The 25,236-nt window shown below is 40.7% G+C and overlaps 1 protein-coding gene across 1 annotated transcript in view; it reads right to left on the minus strand.

Moving 5' to 3' along the window:
* The window catches only part of cicb (capicua transcriptional repressor b), a 58,742-nt gene that overhangs the window by 16,529 nt on the left and 16,977 nt on the right, over nucleotides 1–25,236 (minus strand). The window contains 5 exon segments of the mRNA XM_061819674.1: nucleotides 10–142; nucleotides 627–809; nucleotides 3,339–3,450; nucleotides 5,643–5,811; nucleotides 5,882–6,031. Coding sequence (XP_061675658.1) covers nucleotides 10–142; nucleotides 627–809; nucleotides 3,339–3,450; nucleotides 5,643–5,811; nucleotides 5,882–6,031 — 747 coding nt within the window.

Below are 25,236 nucleotides of genomic sequence, written 5' to 3' on the forward strand. Positions count from 1 at the left end.
GAGACAAACCTGTGGACTCAGACATGCTCCTCTCACGGATATCTTTGCCCCCAGGGACGCCGCGTCCTTCAGAGCTCGACTTCTTCCTGTCTTTGTTGCACCACTTCCAGTCAGGGTGGGCCTTAAAGTGGGCCTCTTTTACCTGGGAAAACGACTATCAGACTAAGTACATGGAGCTATATGGAATGAAAAAAAAAAAAAAACTTTTTAAAGTATTCTATAGAGAAAAAAAATACAGGTCTCTGGTGTGCTTCCCGACAAAAGTATGAAATTAAATAACCAAGAAACTCCTTTGTCATCTGCCTAATTCAGAAATTGTGTGTGATCGAGCCGTTCTGCTCTTTTGCTCCACTATGACATAATAACCGGCCCGCACAATATATTTGACATGACATGTCAGCTAGGCTTGATGAATATCCAAAGCCATATTCAAGCAGCCGCCGGACTACACCATCTGAAATATTTAGTGCAGTAGCACCCGTGCTGCACACAGGTGCGACCCTTTTGCTATAATGTCAAAGTGAAATGGTAAGCAGAGCTGCACTGGGTTTTTGTTGGTCACACAGATTGTTAAATTGGTGACAAAATACTTCTTTTAAACAACCTATTAAAAAGCACAAGTGTACCTGGAAGGCCAAGTCATGGTACTTCTGTTTCTCTTTAGGTCCGAGGGCATACCACCATTCGCCCAGGATCTTGCTGACAGTCCTGTTGTCCTGGTTGGGGTGGCGCTGGTGCACCAACGCTCGATGGCGCTTGCTGAAAATCATGAAGGCGTTCATTGGTCGCCGGATGTGGTCCTTTTCCCGCTAAGACAGACAGAGTAACATTTTGTAAGGAAGATGGACAACTCCCGTAATATACATTGGGACCTCAGAAATTCATGCAATTTGTAATTTGAACATCAATACACTTATAAAAGACTCATGTATAAAATCAGGCAAGTGTTTCACTTTTTCTTTGCCGTTTTTGTTCTTTATGATACTGTTGTTGTAGTCGGTACAGATAACTGAAAAGTCCTGTGTTGTATCTTGGAGGTCTATATATTATTAAAAAAAAAAACTTTGGATCACCTTTAACTAAAAATAAATGAAAAAGAATATTAAAAAAAAAGCTAAAATCACCTGATATATATTTTTTCACTGAAAGAATGACAAAAAAAAACCCAGCAAAACCAATGCCTTTTTTCCCTATGCAACAATTTGCGGGTGTTGCCTCATTTAAAATTGTATTAGTTATTTTCTGTGAACAGTATTTCATTTAGTAGCAAAAAGACTAGATCATAGGTTGTAATGATGTTATTAATCAACATTGATTTATTATCCAATGACCTGATATTGAAAAAAAAAAAGCAAGTGTCACAGAAATAACTGCAGAGAATAGTTTGATGGATTAATAGATTCACATTTCATCCTCACTAAATTTGTAGTTCTACTTTTTTGTGTCATATTTGTTTGACCAATTTTATGTCACTTGTAATTACAGGGATGCAAAATGCCTGATCCCAATTAGGACAATTACCTACTCTAGAAAAGACCTCGCAGATGCAAACAAATAATTCACAATATTTTTTATGATATCTATGATTCACACACACTCGCACATGAACCGAATGCTGTATTGTGTCACAAGTCCGACAAGTGCTACAACAGTGCTGTAAAGTGTCATGTGTTTGTCGATGTGTGTTGCCATATTTTTTTAAAAATTATTATTAATAAAGTCAAGGTGAGCACACAGTTGTTGTCATCTGAGGATTATTGGACATAAAAAAAAATCTCACAATGAAGCGTCACTTTGTGTTTGTACAGCGAGCCCTTGCCCATTCGCGGTTCACCGTTCCCGGCCCGGCATCTTTGCGGATTTTGGTCTCCAAGTTTTCTATTTTTATTTTATTGTATTTTCAAGATAGTAAAGGTCTTAAATTTTCTTTTAAATAGATGAAACACCACATTGGACATGGTGCCTTACAATGTGGTGCATCTTATGTACACACTGAGTTCCAACATTTGCAATTGTTGTTGTGTGACTCTTACTGCCAGTGCCGCAAAGCATGCCAGGAGGCGGTAAATAGCATTTAAAGTGCATGTTTTGTGTCAATTATTTTGTGAGTCATTCTTTTATTTGTTTTATTAATTACTATTCTGTTTGGTTTGGTGTGATACTTTTAGTTTTGATGTGACACCGTGTGTACAAAATCGTCAGCAATGACCTGCCAACACAGGTAGTGTGTAGGGCAATGTAAGCTTCTTCTCCTTACAGATGTGAAATGTAATTGTTCCTCGCTGGCTAATGAACGCCATCATATGGTATCTTACATACACGCTAAAAGACATGCTGACATGCATGCTAACAGTGTAACCAGTGTGTATTAATACGGCACCCATTATTTGCGGATTTTCGTTATTCGCATGGGTGTAAAGGATGTAAACCTAACGAATAACGGGGCAACACTGTATTTTTGTTCCTCGCCCCCATTCCTTGGTTGCACTGTTGCTTGTAAGACTCTTATTTAAGCTAGCAGGGTAGCTTCGTTAGCCATGGCTTTTGTCGTGAGACTATTGGTGGCTGTTTATCTATTCTGGAGGCGTTAAGCACAGTCTTTCCTTACATCCTCATCACATCCTGTGTTGGACAAGATTTTTCGACGATAGAATTGAGACTGACAACAAAAATGCAGTTTCGGGCTATTTTTGGCACATGAAAATTCACTGGCTCGAGTGGGGCCAGTGTCTAGAGATAGGTGGAGCCCCGAGACAACTGATAATGTTAGCTCCTGCTTGTATCTCATTTATTAACACAATTATTAACTGAACTATGATGAATAAACCTATGCAGAACAGCGCAAGACTGGTTAGCACAGTTGCCTCACAGTTCTGAAGACCGGGGTTTGAATCGAGGTCTTCCCTGTGTGGAGTTTGCATGTTCTCTTTGTATTTGTGTGGGTTTTCTCTGGGTAATCTTGTTAACTCCCAACATCCCCAAAACGTGTGGTAAGACTCAAAATCTCCCAAAGGTGTGAATGTGTGAGTGTGAATGGTTGTTTGTTTCTTTGTGCCCTGTGATGGGTTGGTGACCTGTTCAGGGTGCGTACCCTGCTTCTCGCCTGAAAATAGTTGTGATGGGCTCCTACACGCCCCTGACCCTTGTGAGGATTAGCGGTACATAAAATGGATGGATGGATGGATGGATGGATGGATGGATGGATGGAGTCTGTCTACAACATCAGACTGTGGGCACACCTTGTTACATGTTAAAATGCCACGTGCTACACTGAAAAAAAGAAAATGGTACACAAAATGTCATTGAGTTTTCTCTGTCAGAACAGAGAAAAAGACTACCTTTCCAGGGCTGCTTTTGTCCCCATCTTTAGGCAGTGCACTGAGGGACTGGGTGCGTCGCTTAACAGGTGACGAAGAGAGGGGCTGCTCTGGCACAACCCCAGGGAGGAAACTATAGGAGACAAAAACTCAAATTAATTGATGTGGACAGTTAAGTAGAAACGTGAAAATTCTCTTCTAGTAGCCCTGGTTTAATATCTTTATATCTCAGAATCTTTCAAGATTAAGGGTATATTTGCTACTAGACAATTCACTTCACAAAATGATCTCCAATGAGGGCAGTGCCTTTCATGTGCTAATGGATCGCAGTGAAGGAAGAAAAGCTTTTGTTCCTTTCTGCTTTTTCTGGCATTGAGCTCTGCTGATGCCCAAATTAGTGCAAAAACTACACTCACTTCCCTGCATGTGTGGGTTATAACGCACCAAGGTACTAACATTCACAAACGCCATTTTCCACCATTCCAATCAAAACCAGGGAAGGCCCATTGTCAGATGATTATTCTGAGAGATTATCCTGTGGTGTGGGATGCGTAAAGAGTGTTTTTTTTTCCCCCTGCTTGATCTTCTTGGAATATTGTAGGGCCACCCTAGTAATCAGTACAGTTAAACTAATTATCAAATGTCTCAAAAAGATTTTCCTGTGGTGTAGGGTGTCAATGATTTTTCCACCCCCATCTGCTCCGACAACAGTCAAGGCCGACAATCGTTCAAATTTCAAATCCTTATACCAATACCAGGTCTCATGCTGAATTGAGGAAAGTAATGGACTCTGTGATTGCAACATGAAACGGAACAATAGCCAATTTTGAAGCAACTTAAATCGGTTATTGAACACTAAATACCTGGTTTCTTCCTAGTCCTTCATTCCACTAGAAATGACAAAGAGAAGAGTTTGTAACCTTATTGTAGTTACATGGTACGGTAACATCTTAGTGTTTTACATTTCTTCTTAAATCAATACTGCTGTTTTTATATTACAGCATTCTGGAGATCATGTGGCACCGCGCTGGCTGTTACAGATCAATGTTGGTACTACGAGAGACGTGGACACACTATGGACCTTTCCGACCTGTCAATCACTCGTACAATAATAGCCAATCAGATAGCTGCATTGTCTTAACCCCTGGCTTGACACGCCCCTCTCACCGTATTGTCCCACAAGCAATGCTGCTTGTCAGTAGCGTGCGCTTGGAAAAGTTAATGTTACAAAGAAAATGGTCCTCAGATGCGCTTGGTGAAAGCTATCCTTCTAGGTTACAAGGGGCCCGGTTGATTCATTTTCCAAAGCCTAAAACACAGTTGACGAAGTGTCTACAATGGATTCAGGCTTATGGAAGACAGGACATACAACTAAATGTGGACAATATCAACAAACACAAGGCTGTATGTTTGAAGGTAAGTGAGGGAGAAGCGTATTCTCTGAGTTTTACTTAATTATTATCTGTTTTATACATTGCAGGAAAACAACTTTCACTTTGTTAGTGTATCACTGACCTGCTGAATGAACTGTGTAATGTTTTATGTCGAAAAATCGGGTTAATGATACGTAAATGCGCCATGTCATGCAAGAGAAATGTCTATTTGCCCATTTGTATCGCATCGGACTTTTAAAACAGAGCACTGGGTTCCATTACGAGCCAAGTCAAATGAATACACCTACTCACTTCTAAAAACTACAATGATATTACTCGTGATCTTTCCAAGCAAAAAGTACTCACCCTGCTTTACATGCCCAATACGATTCCACTATTTTATCCTGTTGGATTTCAATATGAAGTTCGCCAGGCGTCAAACTTTTTTGCATCGATTGGCAACATTTTCCTGTTACTATGACATTGTGTCCTGCTCCGTCCAAAAGCTTCATTCCGTGTACATATCCTTGAGTGAAATAGTTGAGACCTCTCTGTAGAACTGTCTTGGACAAGTCTGACACATTTGGCAAAAAACATACCCCAATATTATCTGCAATACGCAATAGAGAATCGCCATTTTGAAAGGTTGTGGGACATGGTTAAGGGGGCGGAGCTTAAGGCCATCATCGGAAAGGGCCTTTGCTATTGGTCATTCAGAACACTACATAGTAAAATGGCGGCCAAGCATTCATGGTGACATCACTTTTTGATCCTTGGATATCGGCTCTTCCTATCATCGCGAAGCAGAATTCACGAAGCGTTGGGATTGTTCACCCACTATTAGGGAATGTGAGGTGGGTTTAGTCCGTCGTGAGGCAGGTCATATTTTATTGGTTAATTTGTTAAAAATTGCTATATACCAAATGTAAGCAAGGTTTACGGAAGAACGTACGGGTCGTCCACATCACTCTCCGTCTCACTGTCAGGCCTCTCCCTCTCCGCCTCCACTTTCTCCTTCTCTGGCTCCTCAGGTGCAGTTGCGTGCCGAGTCAGGGGACCCCTCTCCAAAGTCTGAGGGGGCTGAGCAGGCTCAGGAGGTGGCCCCACACCCGTCTGACAGTCTTAGGAAAACAACACAGGTGACACGTTACGGGCAAAAGGGCATAGAGAACAAACTTTGGTCACTCATACCTGTCTTTGAAGGAGCTGAATGGGGATGATTGACAGGGTGCTGGCCCTCCCCTGGTTGCGAGGTGGGGTCTGATTGGGTGGGTGCCAGGAAGGGTACTAAAGAATGCCAGGGGAAAACTGGAACGGACCGAGGCTCCACGTTGGTCCAAACTGTGGGGAGAAGACACGGTAGTGTAAACTGGGGGTCGGGATTATTTTGGGTGGGGGGGACATTAGCTGTTTCAGGCACAATGTTGTTGAAACGATTTCACTATTTTATGTGCAGTATACTGTGGTACATGACTTACGAGTGACCTTAAAAAACTTCGAGATATGAGCTATTGCTCTGATGATTTCTTTGTCTAATTTGAGAGCAAAAACATTGAATTACGAATACTAGATGGTGACACCAAATATCACGACCCGAAGCAGATAGCAAACAATGAAAAAAAAAAAGAGCCTTATGTTTGCTGAAGCTGTTTACTGCCACTCCCAGTTCAAGTTTATTCTAAAACTAAACACGCAACAAAGAGAATTGCATGTTGTGTATTTAACCATGCCACGTAGCATTGCCTAAGTAAAGTCTGCTAGGTTAAGGATACAATAAGATGTAAACGCCCAACGACTGGCCAACAAAACAAGCATCAATGTCTCAGCATTGTAATCTCATATGTAGTCCAAAGATGAGCCAGTTGCTTTATTTTCATGAGTGTTAACAGAATGCACATACAAGAACTGATATTTACCTACAACTAATATCCAAGCACACCACACATAGATGCCGACTTGAGCCAACGTTCCGTTTTATGCCAAAATCAGACTACAAGATTTTAGTCACAATATTGCCCCATTCTGCTATTGCGGGGAATTTCCAACACACATGGTGGCTGTTTTAAACACGTTTAATTCAGGCCCACAAACCCAAGTTTACCGAACATTTAGCGTGCATCAACAGAATGCTGGCATATTTACAAACTAATTTTAGTGGTAGCAGTATCTTGCTAGGTTATGTAGCATTTTGTCGAATTCTTGCGAGCCATTTTGTATTAAAAAGGTCATAAACATAGCTCGTCCTTGAACCTACATGCCAAAACATCCGCTCCCAATTCCCCCCGCCAACATTGTCATGGCAGTCTACTATATTGACAACAACTTGTCGCCATGGGAGCAGTTGTATCCGGTTTCAGTGAAAGGGTACACATTTTATAGTCACACCTCCCTGATAGTCTTTCATTTGACAAGATAAAGCCCAGTGATGGTAAAAGATGGCATATGGTGGTATCCGAATACATCGTGTAGTGTTGCGAGTCTGATCGAGCTATAGCATGATTTCATGACAGTCTGACATAGAGAAATCAAGAAAGCCCAAAATTGTCTTATAGTCAGATCCAGGCATAAGTCCTTTGGCTCCATTGCTTTTTAATCTTCGTTGACATCACAAATGCCAATCACAAGGCCTGCCCTTAACAACCCCCACTCAAAAGTTCACATATTACAGTATGGCTGAAACCAACCAGTGGAGCACAATTGCAGATGGACAATAAAACAAAACTCAATGTTACTGCACCTTACTGAACTTAAGACAGACCATCTTCTTCATCTATTTATTAATATTATACACCCTCTGGTGGCCAAGACATGCACATCACAAGATGCAGCACACTCAATGTGCATTAAAGCATTAAATCGATGATACACATGATTTAATTCTTTGCATTCTGTTTAATTGTTATTATGAAGTGTTTGATAAAATACAATACTGCAGGATGAATTTTGTCAATTAAAAACATGTTACACAAATACTGATTTCTTTGGGGGTAAGGAGGGGGCAGAACAAATTAATTGGATTTCTATTCATTTCAATGGAAAAACACAATTTGACATACAGTGTTCTGAGTTAAATGTGCGGTCACATAGCAAATTCACTTTTAACTGGAGACACAAATGTCTGTCAATTTTAAGGATGCTGGGGAAGAAGCCTGCTTAATTTCCGTGATTGGGGAAAAGAGAATCATGCAAATGACCTGCAATTGGAGCCATAAAAGTAAACAGGTAAAGTAAGGCAAGGGCTTGAATGGAAAGCAAAAAACAAAATGGACAAAAAACAGCAGGATTTCCTCAATTTAGATTTAAAATTCAGAAAATACATTATGTGTTGCCAAAACATGGATATTAAACACTTTTCCCCAAGATTTTGTGTTTGCCTGGGGTTGTGGGCATGTAGCTAATTTTTCATTTATAAGGAAGAAATGAAGAGATTCTCAATTGATACAGCTTACACACTTAACTCAATAAATTGCAATATAACAAAGGATGAATTGAACATGAACTAACCAAACATGCTTAATCCTTGGCGAAGATACTGAGGATTCTCTGATGAGAACATCGTGGAGTTAAAATCGGTGACGCTTCTCCCGGATGAAAAAAAAAAATGAAAAAACAAGTGGTGTTGTGTCCCTATTATACAGTGGTCTATTCTACAAGAGATGGGCTGCTCCAAAATGTTGATTTGTTATCGACAGGAGGTTTTTGTTCCTATCCGTTTCATCCTTCACAGTAGAATCAGGAAAAAGTGAGAGATTTATTGTTTGGGTTCCAAGGTGAACAAAAAGCAGTAGAAAATGTTCAGCGTGACAAAAACAGAGTCGATTGTGGTCCAAAGACTTGGTTCCCTGGTTGGCTTTGGTCCAATTTCCCCTGATGCCCTCCCCTGGCTATTTGTTTACATTAGTGGTGAGGCGCGGCGCCGAATGAGTTAACGAGGCCACGAATGCATCCACGACCTGGATTACAACATCAGGCTGGCTACCACACTGTCTCCCCCAGCCATGTCACGACACTTTCTGCACAAAAACGGAGCCCCTCAGAGACAGGAAAGCCGCTTAAGGTTTATCAAGGGGGAAATGAGACAAGCCGAGCGTCCAATCGGGCTCGACTATTCTTATGTATTTTTTTGTGCTACGCATACATGCCCGAGGCGAGCACCGGCGCCCAATTCTGGACAGAGTCCTCGGGCACGCCCCTGGTCGCGCACACGCCGCACAGACAGACGCCAAAACGACGCGGGTGTTCTCATGTCTTAGTTGCACAGACGCAGTCAAACCGCCTAGTGTCCAAAATTCGACCGTCCCGCTTTGCTAACTATTATCCGCTGGGCACGTCGCAGCCCATGTAGGCGATCGGATGCGTTGCTTCTATTCCACGGAACTAAAGCGAAAAATGAGCGCGCCCAATTACAGTCTCGTGTGTATACCTGTTTGTAGGTACGCGCAAATTAGCCAGCCTGGCGCATTCATCCATCACAACCTGACCAATGTAAGCCACCACCGCCCCCGATACAAGACGACAACCTAGGCGACTACTCCAGAAAGGCGGAGAGACACACAAAAAAACCCGACACGAACCGCCCGTTCCTCTCTTCTTCTTCTTCTTCTTCTTCTTCCTCCTCCTTGGATTTAAAGCGTTTCGGCCGGGGAAGCCCAAGAAGCCAGTGTCGTGGAGAGCGCCGCCGTCCACACGCAAGGTTTAGCTAGCCGCTTTTCGCGGACGACACCACAGGCACACGTCGTCCGCTTCGTTTTTCTTTTTTTTAAATCCCGTCCACGAAAGTGCCTCCTCGGCCGAGGTAATTTTTTTTTTTTTTTTGCTCCCCTCCTCTTCCCCTTGTTGTAAACTAGGCTGATTTGCTTTGCTTGCTTGCTTGCTTTGCTTTGCCCTCCCCTTCTTGCTCCTGTCAACCTCGCCCAGCCTTTGTCCCGCCCACGTCCGCCAATTCTCAGTCGACTATTGGGTGGGACGGCCCCCTATCATGTCCCCGCCGTCATCTCCGATTGGTCAGAACGTGCACTGGAATGCCAGTCATATGCAAATGTTATCGGCGCATTGAATATAACCCAATCCAACACCTGTTTTAAAATACGACCTACCTTCGATAACACAACATATATCTACTTTAAACGTATAACAGAAACACTTACTACCGTTTAAATTCCGCTCTCCCGAGAGCGGAGTAGAGTTTATATTGTTTACACCCCCCCACCGGTTCGTACCATTGGTGGAGGCTGTAGTAGTAGAATTCGTAGACTGACGTGTAAGGCGACCAATAGAACACCGATACTCAGATGTAGGCTAACCAATGCGGTCGCTCGTGCTTTGTACGGTCTTGCCCCATTCTACAAAACACTCGAATTTGTGTCCGAAGGAGGCTCTAGTCAACTCTTTACTGTTACATTTTGCAATATGATTTAAGTTAATGAGGACCTCTGAAGTAAGGTTTACTATTTCAAAAATGTTTTACCAAAGTTATTGATCACAAATTCACCAGAAAATATTTAGTTCAACAGGCAGCAAATTGCTCTATAAAACACAGCCAAGGGAAGGGAGGCGATGATGTAATTTTGCACAACTAATATCATTCCAATAACTGTACTGTACACAAATGGACATTTCCAAAGCAGAGAGCGAGGCGTTCTGATGCAACAGGCTCGCGTGAGGGGTGGGAGAAGGCCAACGGGAAAGAGGAGGGCGCTGGAAACAGAAGGAAACTGTTGAAACGGTCCATGAGTGGTGGGTAAAAATAGAGTAATTTTCACCAGGGGAAGCATGGATGGAGGGAGGTGGAAGAGGAACAGAATTTGTGAAAACAGTAGTTCTCTCAAACAGAGGAAGGGTAGGCCACAGACAAAGGGAACAATAATAAAAAGTGTGGGGAGAACAGAACTTGAGCATTGCGAGCAAGAAGCATGAGTCATGCTGAACTAGCACATCCAGACAAATACAATACTGGGAGGGGTCTCCATTACGGTAAGCCCATCAAGCGCTTGAGATGTGACCAGAGATGCTAGAAGAGACTCTGGCAGGCTGCCATCTGTTGTAAAAATGCTTAACCCCTTCAGCACCAAGTTGCACACTTGCACTTTGTTATTAAGATTCATGCATTATTAACTAAGAAATGAAGGATATTTTTTAAAAAGCCCTGTCTCACAATAATGCTCTGCATCAAGAGTTAACGGGTGCTCCCTTGGCCCATTTCCCCACCCCAGCTGTTTTGTGGGAATCAGTTAAAGATGCATACACAAATGTGAGCCTTTTCCCACTCTTGCAAACAAAGTGAGCAATGGCCCGATTATCAGATGCTTCTTAAACGGTTATTCAAAGTAATTATCCTTTGGTGTGGACTGTGGAGTGTGTTAAGAGTGACTTTTCATCCCCTTCTTTGGGGGAACGAGACTACCAGTCGTCCAAGATATTGGTTAGGTGTGTGGCGTATTGTGAATTAACAACAGTAGGAACACACACTAAGCCATTTTGTTCCTTGTGTCGTGGGGTCTTTTACATTTGTAAAACAATAAGTTAGGATGTAAAAAAATCATTTTGTATTTATTTAATTATTCATTTTACTAAGAAGCTAATTAAATCACTGGTAATGAAAACACCACCGACTTGGCAGAGGAAATAAAGTTGTATGTGACCACAGCAAAGAAAAAAAAATGGACTCAAACACACAATCCATTGCTATTTTTCCCATAGGAAATAATGGCAATGGAAGAAATATGGAACACCCCATTTTCAGGCCACTTTTGGAATAAGCATAAAAAAAAAAAAAAAAAAAAAAAAGCCAAACAAGAAGCAAAACACAAACAGAGGCAGAAATTGGAGGCTTCCTGAACCGAGGACACGAGAGTGACTGATGTCGCAACGTGATGTTCCGAATGAAGGAGGTTCCTGGTGTACTTTTTACCAGTGTTGCGATATTGCAGTTCATCATTCGCAGTCTGCAGTATCGCTGGTTTTTAAATGACTTTTAGCAGTTTTCACGGTATAGATAAGTCCAAATTTCCAGTTGTACGTTTTATACTATCACAGTGCAACATGCCAGGCATCAGAACCTCGACAGGTTTTGAAGTACTTGATCAAGCCCACAACAGTCTGGATTACTAGTTTCCAACCAAGCAGTTTGGGTGGACAAGAGTCATTTCATGAGTAATAACCTATACTTCGACACCATTGGGAGTTTGACTTTGGATGTCGCCTCATTAGCGTTCTAAACCATTTATTTGGCCGACATCAACGGTCCGTGTCGAGCCTACATTACTGTTGTTGTTAAAAACACAAAGGTGGACATAGTTCCAAAAATACCATTTGATTTAAAGTATGGCTTGCGATCAGTTTAGGAGGACAGCAAGAAGAGAAACCCGAAGATGTCACCGAAAATTTCATGCTGTGCTCATGTGAATGAAGGGAGACATTGATTACGCATTAACAACACACCATCCAACTCGCTCACTAAAAGAGAAAGAATAAAGTAAGTTTTATTTATCTATTTTTGGGGGTCAATGTTGACGTTGATTCCTCAACTAGTCTAGTGCTGGAGCCTAACCCAGCTGTCAAGGGTCAGGAGGCGGGGTACACCCTGAACTGGTTGCCAGCCAATAGAGGGCACACCTAGGGGCAATTAAGAATGTCTAATTAATGTTGCATCTTTCAGGGATGTGGGAGGAAACTGGAGTGCCTGGACGAAACCCACACAGGCAGGGTCAAGGATTGAACCCGGGACCTCAGAACTGTGAGGCCAACACTTTCCAGCTGCTCCACCGTGCCGCCGAAACCAGCAGTATTTATAAAAAGCTGTCAACGGGTATCCTCGTCCTTATAGGAACATTCTAGAAATCTGCGTCCAATGATGTAATACTGCGTCATAATAACTTCATAAAGTACGTAAGTCAGGGGTGCTCAATGTAGGGGGTGGGTCGGGCGGGGAGGTGGGTGCGTGCGGTCGCACCACGGGCGGGGAGGAGAAAGGAGCTTTTTTGCCAGTTCGTTGCCTTGACTTAGTGAGTTGCGTTCACTGCCGGCAGGTATCTTCACCACCGAGAGAAAGTGTAGTGTGAGCTATCCTTGTCACAGCGATTCTGTGCCACCATAGTTTAGTCCCGTTTTAGTTCATGTTTCAAAGTTTGCCTCCTAGTCATCAGACCTCGCTTCATGTTTTTGGATTTTTCTTATAGCCTAGCGTTGTTGTGCCTCTGCCTTGTCGGACTGCTTACACCATGTATGACCTCAGCTTTGAATAAAACTATGCTTAACATTATGCCCTTATCTCGGACTCCTGCATTTGGGTCCGGCTCCGCACCGTTGGTTCATGACAAATACACAGCATCTGTGTGTGTGTGTGTGTGCACGCGAAAGAGAGAGACAGCAACAGAGTGAGTGACTGTGTGTATAATGTGTAGCTAATTCTATTGCTAGGTTGGTTCATAGTAAAGTACAATTTTCAGCTGTAAACAAATACTTACCAGATACACCAACTTCCTTACTCACCATTCTCCAGTTTTTTTCTTTTTTTGTACTGTCCTGGTATTAGTAGCAGTAGTTTAAAATATTCTGGATGCCCACAACCAGATCAGATCATTTTATTTTCCATTATTATGATCAACATCATTGAGTGGAGACTCTAAATTGACCCTAGGTGTGATTGTGAGTGCAACTCTTGTCTGTCTCCATATGCCCCATGATTGGCTCGCACCAAATTCAGGGTGTACCCTGCGTTCTGCACAAAGATAGCTGGGATGGGCTCTGGCACTCCCGTGACACTTGTGAGGATATGCGGCTCAGATAATGGATGGACATATTGAACATAAAAATGAAATACTACGGAACTATTCTTAGGCAGGTGGCACGGTGACTCAGCTGGTAAAGTGATGGCCTCACAGTTCTGAGGATAATCAATCAATCCCGGCCCCGCCTGTATGGAGTTTGGATGTTCTCCCCGTGCCTGCGTGGGTTTTCTCCGAGCACTCCGGTTTCCTCCCACATCCCAAAAATGTGCAACATTATTGGACACTCTAAATTGCCCCTAGGTGTGATTGTGAGTGCGGCTGTTTGTCTCGATGTGCCCCCCGATTGGCTGACAACCAGTTCAAGGTGTACCCCGCCTCCTGCCCGTTGACATCTGAGATAGTCTCCAGCACTCCCTGCGACCCTTGTGAGGATAAGCAGCAAAGAAGATGGATGGAGCACCTTCTACCATAAGCGGTACAAATCAAAGTAGTAATCGCTGACTATGAATGAAAAAAACTCCTCGCCCCTTTCAACTAAGCCTTACAAACTCTCGGTGTTCCTGTGATTGGAGCGTGTGGAGGTGTTCTAGCATTGGACACACATCACAAGCCTGGTGTGTGTGTGCGTGTGTGTAAGTGTCTGTGTGTGTGGACCACATGACTGAGAAACTTTTACTCCCACTCGTTACCTCAGCTGGCCATGATTGAGGCGAACTGCCACCTTCCATCACCCTCCCCTCCAATCTCACTCTCGCCTGAATTCGTCTTCCGCCCTCCCCGGAGCCCGCCATTTACTCGGTCCAATTATAACTCACATACGGCAGTCCTTCGCAGTTACCGTGGCAACAGTGATCCGGCAAGTCACCTGAGGTCTCATCACCGGGTCCCGTTGCCACCTATCGTATCGAATTGGACTTCGCTTGTCCGTCACCTGACTCAGAACAAAACACCCTGATTTGTGGGGACCTCCGAACCTCAAGCCCTTGAAAGAGACAATTTGACCAACTGTCAGGAGAAGTTAAAGAGGCGTCCTATTGCTGTAGAATGTGCTATATAGTGTGTACACGTGACAGTTACCAGACACTGTTGGGAGAACCTGAAAGTGTCCTGAGAACCCCCCTCTTCCCCAAAAGATAAAGCATCACTGCTGCAAATGCAATTCTCTAGTTTGGCCATGTGGGGGCGCTACTTGCATGCAGATAAATGGCCAACAAGATGTGCGCACCAAAAACATTGGACCGACTATAGTGTGGTGCAACAAAAAGATGATGATAAATAAATAAATAAAGATGCAAGATTAGAAGGATAACATTTTTTTCATTTTTTTTTTATGTCAGGCCCTGAAAATGGTTTTTCAAAAGTTTGCAAAACCTTCATACTGAGAGTGTTTCAGGATTAATCTGAAATGACTTTTTTTGCGGGAAAAGTCTTTTAGAGGGCAGGGGGCGGTCCCGAGATATCCAGATGTGCTTGTTGCCATGGCCAGTGAGGATATGCAAGGGCTTTAAAGCGTTATGTAAAATGTGTGGGGCACGGGCGGAGGGAGTGGGGACGTTATTCCCGGGTATCCGTATCCGGGTAGACCAGGATGAGGAAAGCAGGAGAGCAGAGGAAAGGGGGGAGGCGGCACCACTGCAGTGCGATGGAGTAAAGAGTTAAAAATGAAAACACGAACCTTTATTTTTCCGAAGATGGTGGCGAAAAGTGGGTGAGGCGTGTCGTGTTTGTGTAAGTGACACGGAAAAGAGTATGTTGCAATTTCCACACAATTTTAGGAGAAGGAGTTGTGAAGAGGCAATTTTGAACATTACCTTGAGGAAAAAGAAAGCGACGTTCCAAAATGAGGTAAAAATGTCCTACTAAACAGTATTATTACTGATTTAAAAAAATAATGGTGAGCAGAAATTATATGGCACCATTTTGTTAGGCACAAGATGCAATTTTTTTTTAAATTAATTAAAGTACTATTACACACATACCTTTTATATTGATTTTTTAAAATGTGAGGCCACATAATTGACTGGGAAAAAATGAGTGTGTTCTTACTGCTCTTTCATTGCGTAGTGTACTCAAGATAACAAACACAGCATACCACACATAAAAATATTTCCACAGGCGATCAAAAATGTCTACCCTAAACCAACTGTCTGTCGTGGTATAAAGACTGACCAGTGAGGGGCAGCATAGTGCTGTGGGGCATCCAAAATGCTTCAAAAATGTGAAGAAGCAAAAGAAGTAGTACTAGTAGTGACAGGAGTAGTAGTTAGGGTAGTTACTGCATTAACCCATCAATTCAAGTTCTGTCTTTCCTCCTCATTAATGTACACACAGTATCCCATGTTGAGAGGAAAAAATGAATTGTTGAATTTTATGCAGATTTATTAAAAAAGAAAAACAGAAATATCTCACAGCCATAAATCTTCAGACCCTATGCTCAACATTTAATAGAAACACCCTTTGGAGCAAATACAGCTAATGAGTCTTTTTGGGAATGATGCACCGAGTTTTTCCACAACTGGATTTGTGGATACTCTTTGCAGATCCTCTCGGGTTGGATGATGAATATTGGTGGCTAGCCATTTTCAGGTCTCTAGAGAGATACACAATTGGGTTTAAGTTAGGACTCTGGCTTCCTCTTTCAAGAATAGTCAAAGAGTTGTTCTGAGGCCACTCCATTATTTTAGCTCTGCACTTAGGGTCATTGTCATGTTGGAAGGTGAACCTTCGGCCCAGAGCTCCTGAGCACTCTGGAGAAGATTTTCATCCAGGATATTTCCCTGTCCTTGGCCCCATAGCTCAATGCTTAAAGCGTTGGTTTGGTAAACCAAGGGTTGTGAGTTCATATCTCACTGGGGCCTCTACTCCCTTGCTTCAGGTGTAAACACTGTGCCAAACAAATATGAGCACTCATCTGAGATGTTACGCTAATGGGACAACTTGAAATAAACTTATATATATCCTTGTACTTGGTGGCATTCATCTTTCCTTTGACTGCAATCAGTTGTCCTGTCCCTCCATCTAAAAAACACCCCCACGGCATGATGCTGCCACCACTGTGTTTCATTTTTGGGACTGTATTGGACAGGTGATGAGCAGTGCTTGATTTTCTCCACACATACCACTTAAGGCCCAAAAGTTTTATCTTGGTCTCATCAGAGCAGATAATCTTATTTCTCACCATCTTGAAGTCCCTTTGATGTTTTTTTCAGCAAAATCCATGTGGGTTTTCATGTGTCTTGCACTGAGGAGAGGCTTCAGGCCACTCTTCCATAAAGCTCAACCACGTTGATCTCTGGGTTCTTCTTTACTTTTCTCACCAAGGATCTTCTCCCCACATTTGGGTTGGCTGGATGGCCAGCTCTAGCAAGGGTTCTGGTTGTCCCGAACGTCTTGTATTTAAGAATTATGGAGGCTACTTTTCTCTTAGGAACCTTAATTGGAGCATTACTTTTTTGTAACCTTGGCCAGTTCTCTGCCTTGCCATAATTCTGTCTCTGAGCTCTTCAGACAGTTCCTTTGACCTCATAATTCTCATTTGGTATGATATGCACTGTGAGCTCTAAGGTCTTACATAGACACATGTGTGTTTTTCCTAGTCAGATCCAACCAGTATAATCAAACACAGCTGGACTCCAATGAAGGTATCAAACCATCTCAAGGACAATCAGAAGAAATGGACAGCACCCGACTTAAATATATGAGTGTCACAGCGAAGGGTTTCAACACTAATGGGTGAATGATTTTTCAATTTTTCTTTAAACAATTTCATTTTTCTCCGTCAATATGAGGTGCTGTGTTTACATTAATGAGGAAAAATGAAGATGAATGATTTTTACAAATGACTGCAATATGACAAAGTGTTAGAATTTAAGGAGGTCTGAATACTTTTTGTACTGACTGTACTTACTTTGATCGGAAATTCTGCCCGATTGTTGCTATGTGGTCCCCTACTTTACATCTGTCAGTTGTCCAAGGAGATTCAAGGAGGAAAAATCATTATCAAGAAACCCCACACCATTTAGGATAATCTTTCAGAGCTATGTAACGTTCAGGCCTTTGCTGACTTTGATCATAAGTAGAAAAAAAGCTCAAATTAGGTCCAATTGTTGATATGTGTGTACCCCGCTTTAGCCCTAATCAAGCTAAGGAAGAAAAAGGTTACTCTGGACACACATCAAACCGCAGTGTAATCACTCAGGATAATCTTTCAGAACCATTCGGTAATTGGGCCTTGCTGGATTTAATCGGAAAAATGTTGAAATGAAACCTAATTGTCGGTCAGTGTGTGTGCAGTCGTCTTAAGCCACTGTCAAGATCAGGGACAAGATGCAAATCACTCTTAACACACCCCTCATCACAGGATAATCGGTTTGCCTAATATTTCAAAGACATCCTATAATCAGGCCTTTGCTGTTTGATCAAGTGATGAAAACGCTCAACTTCAGATCAATTATCAGTATATGTGTACCCCATTTAAGTCCAGCAAACACGCTCTCCAAACTTCCAACACGGTGAAATTTGTATTAATAATATAAAATGTCATATTGAGAATTCAGTAAACATTAATGACTGGGAGAAAAAAAAATCTACATCACTGGTGGGCAACTTTTCTCCCATCACTGGGCATTTCAATTTCTAACAAATTCTGGGGTCTTGATAACATTTAGAAAAAAAAAAAAAATCTAGATGGGCCATAGAGTTCCCACCTCCAAAATCCTCCCTCACGTGTTGTCGCGTTACACACCCACACTTGTGAGCCCATGTCATCAGATTACCCACACATACACAACATTGTATTTATTGCCTCCATGTTATGTCACTGTTTCATTAGCAGGATGTTTGCTTTGTTGCCATGGCAACAGACGTTTTTGGTGCTCGCAGACACTCCAGCCAGCACGCTGTGATTGACGCCTGGTTACCCTTACTCACACGCACCCACACACACGCACACACACCGTAAAATAGGGTCTCATCCCTCACCTTGCTGCTAATTGTATTTCTGCGTGCTTCTGTGTTTTTTTTTAAATTGTTTTTATGGCGAGCTGGGAGAAGACATTTACTGACTCATTAGTGTTATGGGCCAGCACATACACGTATGACAGATGACGCGTAAATTGTACGACGGTGCAACGGCTTATTTGACACGCATAAAAGGAAGGTTTTGAGTATTAGAGGAATTATTTTAAACATTTGATTACAGTGAGTGAAATGAGTTGGATTATGTTGTAAGGTCCGGCACCAAGACACCTTTCTACATGGACGAAGAGCTGCTATTAGATTATTTTGACAAAATGCCTGTAAATTAACCAGCGTTTAGAGTAGGTACGCACTGACCAATTACATGCATTGTAGCTACTCCAGCGTGACACGACTCTTTAAAAATCTTTTGTTCAGAGAAGCTTTGGGAGAAGAGCGAGTGGGTGTGGGCGAGGAAACCAAGCAATGAGGGAAGAAGGCCAAGGCACCAAGTTTCAGTGCAATCTGATCATGTCGTATTTTGGAAGAAGAAAATGTCAAAGACCTGTTAGGGAACACAGTAATTAAGATTAAGATAACGTTCTAACTTCGTTTCCGCAATGTCTTTAATATTCACTCAATTTATTTTTATTTTTTCAGGCACTTTGTTCAAAAGAACTATATTTATTTATTTTTATTCCCACCAAATTTTGCCCAATGTGACTCCTCCCAAGTGACACAATTCAGTCAACCAAATAGCTGCTTCAAAGAAGCTTTACAAGTTGAGCAAGCAGAGTTAAGCTCACATTGTTTATATCAGACATAAGGCTTTGTAAAGTGCTTGAATATAGAAAAAATAAATGTTAGAGGAGTAAAGAAAATATTATATTATGATTAAAATATATATATATATATATATATATATATATTAATATGTGCTTGACTTGAAAAGTATGCCTGTATGTCTGTGTGTGTATAATTATTATTCTATTAATTTCTCAACATTAGCAATTACATAGCAAGTGTCAAGAACATTCATATTATTATAGAAAATTGTTTATTACTATTAAAAATACATATGTATATATCAATATATATATTTATATACATTATTTCTTAAAACTTATAACTAACTTATTTACAATTATTGTATTAACTTCTGGACATTACAAATTACATAAGTGTCAAGAAAAAAATCAAATATATCATCATAGAAAAATTGTTTTTTTTTACTGTAGAAAATACATTCATAACACAGAATTAATAAAATCTATCTATCTATCTATCTATCTATCTATCTATCTATCTATCTATCTATCTATCTATCTATCTATCTATCTATCTATCTATCTATCTATCTATCTATCTATCTATCTATCTATATTATATATATATATATATATATATATATATATATATATATATATATATATATTTATTTATAGCAAACAGCAATAAATATATCAAATGTTTTTCTGGATGATATTCATTCTTCAAGTAGTAAAACTCTCATTTATATTGTAATTTTTAAATGAACTTTTTCAGTTTATGTTTCATTAATATCCAAGCAATCCATCCATTATCTAAGACGCTTATCCTGACAAGGTGTCACGGGAAAGCTGGAGCCTATCCTAGGTAGCTTCGGGCAAAAGGCAGCCTACACCCTAAACTGGTGACCAGTCAGTCACAGGGTAGGTATCGACACCATCACTGAGCGGGAATCAATCCCACACTGCCCACACCAAGGGTAGGCATTTGTACCACTACACCATCAGTGACTTGTTTGGTTAATTCATAATTATTGCTCTATTTTCATGCAATTGAGGAACAGTTATAACCTTTATATCTATATGAGTAAAAGTGTTTTTGAACAAGCCTTCTTTAACTGCAAGTTTTTATTATGTTTTTCATCTCAGTTTAGTGTGACAAATCTACAACAAATATTTTTGGGAATACAGTACTGTACTACACGATTGTTTGAGATACTTTATTTGATAGTGATGAAAAAAATATTTGGGACAGAATTAAAATGCATGCTGTTTTTCTGTTAACCTCCAATCGATGACCCCTGCTGTAGTTGCCATTAGTTGCTTGGCGAACTGCACACTGCAACAGTATATGACACACCTACACAACACACACACTCTTGCAAGTCCTGCTTCTTTGCCTCGGCTTTCCATACGTACGCAGAGGCTTCACGCTGCATTTCTCAGTCTATATCCCGAGAAGAAGAAAAAACGCCCACATACGTGACGACCGCTCAAAGCCCGTCAAAATAAAGGCACATGCACACGGGCAACCATGCGTGATCCGACACAAAAGGACGCTATTTATCCATTCGGCGTCCTTTCAGCCGTATAAAAGGGGCTGTGAGGCGGGAGCATACACTCAAAATGACAGCGCCCCCCTTCCTGTCCACTTCTCTGTCACAGTCGCGCGCCTCGATACGGTGAGACGTGTGTTCACACGGGAGGCCGAAGGGGCCCGCTTGAAGTGAATTGTACAGGCGGCTGTGATCTACATATGTGGACTGAATTTACTCGAATCTTGTATGAAAAGTCATACATTGTAAGTCGTGGAAAACAAGACCTCGTGTGTTGTTTCCTCAAATAGTGACCTCCCTTCCACTGGATGTCATGCCCCAATTAATCTGCATTGAACACCAGCAAAAACACAGAAAAATATACCACACTTCAAAGAAACAACACCTTCTGTTCTCTCATTATCTGTTTTTTTTTTTATATGAAAAGTTATACTTTAATGTAATAGAAATATAATGCGGTTTTGTATTTCCTCAGATAGCATTGGCCTCTACTTAATTATCTGCCATACCGGAATTCATAGTGAAAGAATAGACATTGCGCTTCAACAAGCCACCTCTTTTTACTTTTTTAGTACTACTAAACTACAAATACTACAATATGTTACAGTGGACATCATGAATACCACACATCGCACGCATGGCATCTGTAAAGCTGAAGTTTAAAGTGGAGTTTAATGACAGCAGTGCATCTGTGTGCATTGCGAAATGTTTCAGAGAAAATAGAAGGTGTCTCAAGATAATTTTCTTCTGTTACAAAAGAAACACACTGTAATTAGTAAAATAACTGCTAGATTGTCGAGCTTCACGATTCTTTCTCTGATTTCGTGGCCAATTTTTATTTGATTTTCCCATGATTTCAAACAAGGAAGCAGAACGTTTTAGATGTGACCTTAAGTAAAGCCCCAGTTGTCCCGTCAATTAATTCACATGTTGTCAGTTGACCTATCAGGAACATCCCAAGCCACGACCTCATCATCTGGGCTTCCCCATGTTCTTTAAAGAGATTTGTGTATGGACATTTTTGACCTGGAGAGCAAGGCAACCGACAAACCTGACTCAGTTACTGACCGTCAGGCGGAATGGATTCCAGCAGAGTTCTGTCAGAAGCCTGTGGAATGTTAGCCAAAATGTTTGACGCAAGTCACGCACTTCAAAGGGAATGCTACTCGAGACTAAGAAAATGTACGTAAACGTTTGACTTTGTTGCTTCAGGAATGGCGTCCGGCATAAAACTGTGCCAAACAAATATGCGTTCATCTAAGATGACACACTGTGGCAACCCCTAATGGGGCAAGCTGAAAGGAAAAGAAGAATATGAAATTCTCTACGAAATGACTATTTCTCATTGTTGTAGCATTTTAAAAAAACAAATAATTTTGGTGATCCTGACTGACCTTAAATAGGTTTATTCTGATTTGACTTCAGACAGTGAGAGACAAAAATGAAATCTGTTTTTTTGCACAGTGTATGGAACCCTCCGTCTTCAATTGTATACTGAGAGGGAGCAAAAGCAATGGACGACAAAAATATTGTACAACTCCAAAGAAACAACTCCAATAAAAATCTGCAATGTAGTGGAACTGTGAAGGAAGAAAAGTGAAGCAAAGGATTTTTGTATCAGTATTCTGTGCTACTAAATTGCAGGGACTCATTGTTCAAGGGCTGGGTCTCGTTGCTTCGATGACATATTGATCCCCAAAATCAGTGGTTCCCAAACTTTCCCAACACTAAAATATTAATGCTTCCTCTCTATATAATCTGCAAACGTGAAAGATGCAAGCAAAAAGCACAATTGCACCGAATGTATTCTTTCTTTGTTCCTCCTCACCTGTGGGGTCTATTGGCATCTGGTAACACAATTTAAGGGTGTATTATTGCTCCAAACTGATACTGTCCTTCTACTGCAAGGAATTTAATGTGAATTGAAGGTGGCTAAATATTGTGAAGTTTGCTGTCACCAAACACTCATATCTGAAATTGTGTTGGTATCTCAAAACAAAAAAAAACATCTAAGCAACAGCTCATATTTAAATGCACCAATGTATCTTAATATTCAAACTTTAATTAGAATTTTTGCAGATGTAAAAAAAGGAAGGATTGTTTTTAAGGACTTTTAAGAGAAGGTTTTAAAAAAAAAAAATCTGGCGATACAATCTTTTCATTGGCCAGTGACAAAATATTGTTTATTAATTGCTAGTTACTTCAAATAATTGTCATAAATTATTTCTAAATGGTTTATTTTTTTTTTAACTATAATGAGAAATATTATTTGATATTACGATAAAAATACGTTAGTGCAAAGAAAAACCTCCCTGCAGGAGTAGCACCTTACCCCCAATAGATGCCCGGTTCTCCCTGCATATACTAATTCCTGTTGCTAACGTATGAAAAAAAATAAATAAAAAGATATGTCCTAACCCTAACTCTTCGTTGTGATGTGCGTTGCTGTGAGGGACCAACATTTCTTTTTTGGAGCATGTCACTGCAGCGTTTGAAGCAATGACATAAAATAATTCAGGACAATACAAAGAAGACACATAAGAAATGTGCATTTTTAGATTTCAAGCCACCTAGGTATGTACAGTACCTGCCTACACATGGTTTCACTACGTCGTGGCATGAGTCACTAAGAAAACAAATATACACACTGAGGATTTGCACGTGAAATAAACCTGTCGGTCATGTTCAGGCAAAATATTGACACGCACGCTTCATTTTTACTCCTCTGAGCCATCACCTTCTTTCTATTTTTTTCTCTTAAGGATTTAGACCCCATTTTGTCTCCCAGCCATCAAAACAGTAAATCAACACCAACAAGCTGCTCCTTAACTGGCCTACATAAGGCATCTTCCATAGACACTTGTGCTATTGTCGTGAAATGTTAATTTCTAATCCAGTGCTTGCTTGTGTTTTGGATTCGAGTCTCTAACACTGATTTCTAACTTTCTATTTTTTGTCTGATCATTACCATCTTTCCACACCGACATCAACCTATAATTACTTCAAATACATAACGTTGTAAAAGCACATCCTGGGGAACACGTTTTATCCCCCACAAAAACACCGTCTATTTTATTCCGTCAATCTCAGTTCAAAATGCACAGTAAATAAATTATGTGAGACTATTTTCGTGCATCTACTGTGAGGCACATGTTGAACTCAACCCGGCCACATCATTTTTTGTGACACACTAAGACAAATGAAGTGTCTACTTCATGCTTTTACTTACTTTTACATACTTTTCATTTTGTGAGAAAATCTGTAACAAAAATGCAACAAAAATAAAAACACTTTTTCAATTAATTACAAGCAATTTTTGTTTCAATAAATCCCCTCTTAACACGGTACACTAGTATTTACATTAAATTGATTGTCACTATTTTACATAACTTTCGATTTCAAATTGTTGTTAAATAATTGTGTATGTAACATAACATGATGAAATCATGAGGCATTTATAAGATTGTCACGGACAACTACCGTGTGAGGGAAACCAGAACTACTGAAATAGTGCCGTTTTAGCGAGTATGTTGAATTTTGGGACATCATTACAGTATTAGGCCCGTGTAACGAATCGCAGGTGCTCGCCCAGGTCACATGACCATCGGTTTTGGCGTGACACGCAAGAAGGATGGCATATGGGACGACAGCATGTCGGCTTATGTGACAGTTATTCTGAAAGCATGCTACTTTGTGGTTCAATACTGTGGACATCATCTGATATGATATGAGTGAACTGGATATGACGCTGCAATGATTATGAAGTTGAACTTGTAAATTAATGTTTATCCAGATTAAGAATTTGTGTTGAGGGTGATAGTAGCATATTTATAATTACCTGAGATGTAAGGGTAAAAGAAATCAATACTTTTTTTAAGTTTTAAAAATACTGAAAAAGTTATGAAGTTACAATAATCAATTCATAATGTAATTAGCAAAGTAACAACTCTACAGAAAGGTTTTAATCTGTAGAAAAACTGCAGTACTTTTCATACAAATAGTCCTAATAATTATATAATAATAAAAGAAATACAATAATGATGAGTGAAAATTCCCATCGCAACCTAAATGCACCACCAGTCTGACTTTTCCCCCAAAGTGACATTATTTTGTTTCTTTTTAGTGTGTCCTTGATACTCAGGTTCCAACCATTTTGGTGAACATGATTCAGTGGTTTCATGTAACGTTGTCTTTGGTTTATATCCCAATGAGTTCTGAAGGAAAACAAGAGCTGTTAATGAAGCAGCTACTAATTATTGTGCCGGACTGTCTTATAAAATGGCACATCAAAAAAAATATTGAAAAAGAGAAATATTTTTGTAATACATAAATTTGACAGTTTGGCGTAACCCTGAAATTCCTTTGTAATTACTTAATCCATCCATCTATTCATTATCCAAGCCGCTTATCCTCACAAGGGTCACGGGAAAGTTGGAGCCCATCACAGCTATCTTCGGGCAAAAGGCAGACTACACCCTGAACTGGTCGCCAATCAGTTGCAAGGCAGATATCGACAGCATCACTGACCGGGAATCGAT

The sequence above is a fragment of the Syngnathoides biaculeatus genome, chromosome 5 (assembly GCF_019802595.1).
Source record: "Syngnathoides biaculeatus isolate LvHL_M chromosome 5, ASM1980259v1, whole genome shotgun sequence".
Lineage (NCBI taxonomy): Eukaryota > Metazoa > Chordata > Actinopteri > Syngnathiformes > Syngnathidae > Syngnathoides > Syngnathoides biaculeatus.